The following is a 7,177-nucleotide window of genomic DNA, read 5'->3' on the forward strand; positions in this document are numbered from 1 at the left end:
GGATGCAAGGATTCTTCAATATCCATAAATCACTCAGTGTGATACACCACATTAACAAACTGAAGATTAAAAACCATATGATCCTCTCAATAGACACAGAAAAATCCTTTGACAAAATCCAACACCCATTTCTGATAAAAAAAAAACCCTTCAGAAAGTGGGCATAGAGGGAACCTACCTCAACATCATAAAGGCCATATATGACAAACCCACAGCGAACATCATTCTCAATGGTGAAAAGCTGAAAGAATTCCCACTGAGATCAGGAACCAGACAAGGATGACCACTCTCACCACCACTATTAAACGTAGTTTTCAAAGTCCTAGCCACAGCCATCAGAAAAGAAAAATAAACAAAAAGAATTCAAATTGGAAAGGAAGAAGTAAAAAGTATCACTGTTTCCAGATGACATGATACTATACCTAGAGAATCCTAAAGACGCTTACCAGAAAACTGTTAGAGCTCATGCATGAATGTGGCAAATTCGCAGGATACAAAATTAATACACAGAAATTGATGGCATTTATATATAATATCAATGAAAGAGCAGAAAGAGAAATTAAGGAAACAATTCCATTTACCATCACATCAAAGGAATAAAATACCTAGGAGTAAACCTACCTAAAGAGACAAAAGACCTGTACTCTGAAAACTATAAGATGCTAATGAAAGAAATCAGAGAAGACACAAACAGATGGAAAGACATACCATGCTCTTGGATTGGAAGGATCAGTATTATCAAAATGACTATACTACCCAAGGCAATCTACAGATTCAATGCAATCCCTATCAAAGTACCAAGGACATTTTTCACGGAACTCAAACAAAATATTTTCAAGATTGGAAGCACAAAAGACCCAGAATATCTGAAGCCATCCTGAGAAAGAAAAATGGAGCTGGAGGAATCAGGCTCCCTGGTTTCAGACTATACTACAAAGCAACAGTCATCAAAACTGTATGGTACTGGCACAAAGACAGAAATGTAGATCAGTGGAACAGGATAGAAAGCCTAGGATTAAACTCACATACCTTCAGTCAACTCATCTATGACAAAGGATCCAAGAATATACAATGGAGAAAAGATAATTTCTTCAATAAGTGGTGCTGGGAAAACTGGACAGCCACATGGAAAAGAATGAAATTACAACACTTAACACCATACACAAAAATACACCCAAAATGGATTAAAGCCCTAAGTATAATACTGGACCCTATAAAACTCTTAGGGGAAGACAGGCAAACACTCTCTGACATAAACCGCAGCAATATCTTCTCAGATTCACCTCCTAGAGTAATGATGATAAGAACAAAAATAAACAAATGGGACTTAATTAAACTTAAAATTTTCTGCACAGGTAAGGAAACACTAAGCAAAAAAAGAAAAAAAGGCAACCCACAGAATGGGAGAAAATCTTTGCAAATGAAGCTATTCACAAGGGATTAATATCCAAAATTTACAAACACCTTCTGTAGCTCAATACCAAAAAAACGAACAACCCCATCCAAAAATGCGCAGAAGATATAAACAGACAATTCTCCAAAGAAGACATACAGATGACCAAAAAACACATGAAAAGATGTTCAACATCACTCATTATTAGAGAAATGAAAATTGAAACCACTATGAAGTACCATATTTCACTGGACAGAGTGGACATCATAAAAAAGTCTACAAACAGTAAATGCTGGAAAGAGTGGAGAAAAGGGAACTCTAGTACACTGTTGGTGGGAATGTAAATTGGTGCAACCACTGTAGAAAACATTATGGAGATTCCTTAGAAAACTAAAAGTAGAATTACTATTTGATCCAGCAATCCTATTCCAGTGCACTTATACAGAGAAAACCATGACTCAAAAAGATGTGAGTACTCCGATGTTCACTGCAGCACAAATGCAATAGCTGAGACAGGGAAACAACCTAAATGTCCATTGACAAAGGAGTGGATCAAGAAGATGCGGTACATATACACAATGGACTATTACTCAGCCATTAAAAGGAATGAAATATCGGCATTTTTAGCAACATGGATGGACCTAGAATTTATCGTGCTAAGTGAAGTCAGTCAGACAGTGAGAGACAAATATTATATTCTATCACTTATATGTGGAATCTAAAAAGGGACACAATGAACTTCTTTGCAGAACAGACACTGACTCACAGACTTTGAAAAACTTATGGTTTCCAAATGAGACAGCTTGGAGGATGGGGTTGGGCTGGGGGTGGGGATGGAAATGTAATAAAATCAGGTTGTGATGATCATTGTACAAATATAAATGTAGTAAAATTCATTGAATAATTAATTTTTTTAAAAAAAATCTGAGGGACCAGATAAGAAGTCCAGGGCAGCTTATGCTCTAAAAAACCAACTCTTAGATGAGCTTCAGGAAACCTTTTTTAAAGGCAATTTGAAAGAGGGTTTGTGTGATCAGCTTGAGCACAGTTCTCTGACTGGTTGACCTTGAAGTCACAGGGTGGGGAAACAGGGGTTAACAGCATTAACCTTCAGGCACCAGTAAGTCTGAGGACTATGGGCTCATGGTCATCATGTAGTTAACTTCTGTTTCATGGGGACTTTAGTATCTGTAACAGAACTCTGAAATATGCATCACATACTGTTACCTATGTACTTCAGGGAGGAACCAAAGATTCTGTGACCGCTATATGACAGATTTCCTCTTTAAATTGTTGCCAGTCCTCCTGGCCCAACTGATATTTTTGTCACTACACGTTCACCTCCTATCAATAATTAATTCTTGAGCCAGGATTTTGTGACTTGAGAGAGAGCTAGGAGACTAACTATTTTCTGCAAACGAGAGGCAGGCAGTGAACGTGGTGGGAGAGGTCTGTCCCAGGAACACCTGATAGCGTCCTGCTCAGTCTCTCTGCCACCCCAGCTCACTGTATTCCAAGTCTAACACGTGGGGCTGCTTGTCAGGCAGGTCTCGACCAAGTCTAGAATATGCTTCAATGGGGGCACTATATATTGTTGATGAAAATAATCAACTAACAATATCTAATAAGAAGAGAAAAGAGTTGTAATTGAGCCAAACTGAGTACAACAGCCCAGAAGACAGCCTCTCCTAAGGCTGGGAAAAGGCTCCAGAGTAGCGTGGTTTTCATCACAGTCAGAACAGAGAACATCTAACAAGTTAGGGATCCACCGCCTTCAGGTTTCAGGAAATAAGATCAGCATGTACACAGTGAGTCAGTATGGCTCCTGTTGAAAGAGTCTTGTCCCTGAAGGAGAACCAGCATTGGTGTCCCAGGAAGAGGAGCATTTAGTCTCTATACGTAGTGTCCATAATCTTTACTTCTGGTCAAAAACTCCTTTGCTTAAATGATTAAAGCAGATGTACAATGTACATTTGATAGGTCACAGGCTGGTAGCCTAAAGTTTGAGTTCCATTATGTGCAAGCCAGAAATGGAAACATTTCTCACCATGTTCACAGATTAGAATGGAGAAGGGACTGTGGGGAAACTCAGGCAAACCTCTTGCTTTAGATAAACATGACCTTTTCCTGTTAACCTCTGAACCTGCCCTCCTCTGGGTGGGGCTGTGTCACCTGAGATGACATCTCCTTCTCATGGTAGCTGCAGGGAGGAGAGGCCAGATTCCTGTCCCTTCAGGTTGCTGTGAAGGAGGCCGTGGTCCTGAGGGGGTGTCTTAGGTTCCCAGAGCCCCCAGCTTTGGTCCTGGGCTCCCACCAATGGACCATGCTGCAATGCTAGGCTGTAGAGCACAGGGCTCAAACCCACAACTTTGGCACAGTTATCTTGGTGCCCAATCCTCACCTTTGTAGCTTAGGGAAGGCACTTGATTTCCTGAACCTTAGATTTCTCATCAATAAATGGGGTTATCACTACAACCCTCTCCTCCAGATATGCTCCAGAACTGAGAATTCTTAGGTTCAGTCAGGTGTCATGGTACATCTACTCTATGACATAACACCTCACTGGGGTCTGAAAGTACCTTGCAATAAAACACATTGGTATTTCTGCAAATGCACTTTTGAACATTCCCACTAAGTCAATTAAACAAAGACCATTAATTTTCTCACATCTGTTTAGATCAAAATTTGTTACAAAACAATTTTAAAAATTCATTGACAGTTTTGAGAGACTTGAAGTTCTGGGATTGTAGATAAGGACACTCCTACCCTGTTTCTCCATAGATAATGGCAAAAAGCTCAAAAAGGTAAAAAATATTCATGGTTTGAGGCCAGACCCAACACAGCTTTGAGGTTTGAGATGAGACAAATCCCCTGACAAGGCCAAGGGTGATGGGAGAGGGACTATCATTCTGGAACAACTGTGCTGTTAGCCAAGCATCTGAGCCAATGCTTCAAACCCTGCAGATCCTGAGCCTCAGCTGCCACAGGTCCCCGAGCCTCTTCCAAGCCTCTGATTGAGACCGTCTCCAGAGTGGATCTTTCTCTGACAGGTCCACTGCAAAGACCACAGGCATACCTGTGATCTTGATCTGCCTGAACATCACAACTACCATGTCCACCTGGTTGCCATACTCCAAATATGTGGTTATAGACTGTTATCCACTTGTCTGGCCTTCCCACTGGTGGCTGACATGGGCACTGGACGGGGGGCGGTAGGTAACTGCTTCCTGACCATATGCGGCTTCTGTTTCGCTGTGACTCTCATCATCCTCGTACTCCAGATTTTTCTGTTCCAGCACCTTTTTCCTTAATTCTGGTGCAAATTTTCCGTCACCTACATCTGTTATGCTGCTCTCCTCTGTCTCTCTGCCTCCTTCACCTACATCCAGTTCCTGCCCTCTGGGCCTTACTGGAACTGGGCCATTGTTGCCACTGTGTTCTCCTGCCTTGTGTTTTATGCCATGGAAGTTGGACTGATCTGGTACTTGTACAAGCTCAATGATGTCACCTGCTATGTGCTCACTGTGCCAGGCCTGCTGAAGGTGCTAGAGACCTTCACGCCCTGTGTCATCTTCGCCTTCATCAGCAACATCTCCCTGTACCAGGAGCAGCTGGCCCTGGGGTGGTGTGTGGCTGTGTATGCCATCTGCTTCCTCCTGGCAGCCATAGTCCTCATGCTGAACCTGGGGGACTGTGAATACAGGCTGCCCATCCTCTTCCCCATTTTCCAGCTGGGGCTCACCCTGTTCTTCGTCCGCCTCTACGACAGCGCACTGGTCCTCTGGCCTCTCTACCAGTTTGATGAGAAGGTGGGGGGCCAGCCCCAGCGGTCCAGCGATGTGACCTGCTCAATTATGGGTGACCCCAACTACTACGTGTGCCCCTGGGACCAGCGACTGGCTGTGACCGTCCTGACTGCCATCAACTTGCTCCTTTACGTGGCTGACCTGGTGTTCTGGTCCTGTCGGGTTTCTGTGGGGACTGAGGATCCTCCCAGGGGCTCCTGAGTCACTCTTCTCACCAGAGGTATCTTTCTGGAGTCTGATGCCCCCTGAGGTCCTCTTCCTGGCTCCCCTCGCTGCCTTCTCCCATCATTCCCCACTTGTCTCACTCCCTTTTCTGTCTCCTTCCCTCCTCTGCTCTGTCTCCCTTCCTCTTTTCTTTGGTGGCCCACGTCCTGTTCTCCCTCATCCTCTTGCTGCTCTTACCTTTTCTACATGTTCTGCTCTGGCTCTTTCTGGTTGTCTGTTCTTTTTAAGTCTCCTGTGCGCTGACAGGAGGCCAATAGGATCAATAGGGGCCAATAGGATCAATAGGGGCCCTGAGATGTCTTCCAACTCTGCCCCCCTCATCCCCTAAGGTGCTGAACTCACATCACACAGGCCTCTGTGCAGCTCTTCCTACCCTGGGCCTTGGGAGGGGCCTCATGGCCAAAGCCGCCTGTCCCCTGCTGTGCATTAGTTGGTGTGTGTGTTTGGTGGGGGTGGGTGGCTAGGAATTCAGCCCCCTTTCTCCCAGTGGAGGCTGGTGTGCAGTGTACCTCCCCTTTAAACATTAACAAAAACAACTGTGGGGGTCAATAATTTCCAGTGAGCAAGAGGCTTAAAGCAGAAACCCTGGGGCGGAGGCCCTGCCCGCCTGGTAGCACACCAGTCCCACCTGAAACTGGCTCTAGAGTTGTTGCAGGCTTATTCAAAATGCTCTGACTAGAGCCCACTTACAAGGTAGCAAGGAGCAGGTGCCTTCCATTCCCGCTGCTCTCTGGGGAGTCAAAAACAGAACTAGCCAAGGACTGAGTGCGTTGTCTTCAAGACAACTGTGTGAAGTGTTTGTGAGGGACAAGCCTGTGACCCACCAGCCTCAGTGCCAAGACAGCTGGCCCTGCCTCTGCAAGGAGAAAATGGCCACTGCCAGGCTTAAGGTGGCGCCAGCCTGGGTAGCTTTTCTGTTCTTTTTTCTCATCACAAGGGCCAAAAGTACTGTGTGCTCAAACTAGCATACTCTTAAAGGGGAAGTATGTTTCAGATCTCTTGGGGGGAGCGGGAGGATGGGAAGAGTCAAAGTACTTGTACTGCTTGACAGTGCTATGCCCACATGCGTTTCTTGTTGGCCAGTTGTTTTCTGCTGCTGCTTCCTGCTTCTCTGGGACTCCCAAATAATGCAAAAATATAAATGCATATCATTGTTAAAAGGTTTCCTGGAGCTTCTGGCTCCCATCAGCCTCTGCTGTCCATCAGAGAGAGAATTGTCCCTTCTCCCAGAGCCGTGATGTCCTTTTTTAACCTCAATCCGAAAATAAAAGACAAAGCCACAAAATCAACCTTTCCTCATTGACCCACATTTGCCTGGAGTTCAGAAGAAACTGAGTAGATTTCCATTCTCAGACAAACCAGCATCTCTGCAAGCCTGCCCCACTGCCTCCCTATTCCCATCTTAGGCAGAGTCTTAGGGGCTTGGCCCAGCCCTGGGACACTGGCAGTTTAGCCTCACCCCAGTGCCCAACATCCTGCCCCCTAGGTCTGAAAGGGGCTCTGCCAGCACCTGGAGGCCTCTGTGCAAATGTTTGTGCATGCTCAGGGTGTGGAAAGCAGCTCCTTACAGGAACTGGTGGCTGCGAGGCACCACAATCCTTCTTCCTTGCCTGCTCTCGGTGCAAAGCCTCAGAGTCCAGCATCCCAGTGTCAGCAGGGCAGAGGGGCCAGGCCAGCAGAGCTGTGGGGGAGGGGAGGAGAAGGCCCCTCACAGCTGCCTCTCACTCCTGTCCTGGGAGGAAGCCGGAGTTCC

General features: G+C 45.4%; 1 protein-coding gene across 1 annotated transcript; it reads left to right on the plus strand.

Moving 5' to 3' along the window:
• Positions 3,193–5,844, plus strand: LOC100737016 (myeloid-associated differentiation marker-like). Its single transcript, XM_021100047.1, is given in 2 exon segments — positions 3,193–3,201; positions 4,444–5,844. Coding segments are annotated over 2 exon segments (966 nt in total). The 3' UTR covers positions 5,401–5,844.

Source organism: Sus scrofa, chromosome 7 (genome assembly GCF_000003025.6).
Source record: "Sus scrofa isolate TJ Tabasco breed Duroc chromosome 7, Sscrofa11.1, whole genome shotgun sequence".
NCBI classification, from domain to species: Eukaryota; Metazoa; Chordata; class Mammalia; order Artiodactyla; family Suidae; genus Sus; species Sus scrofa.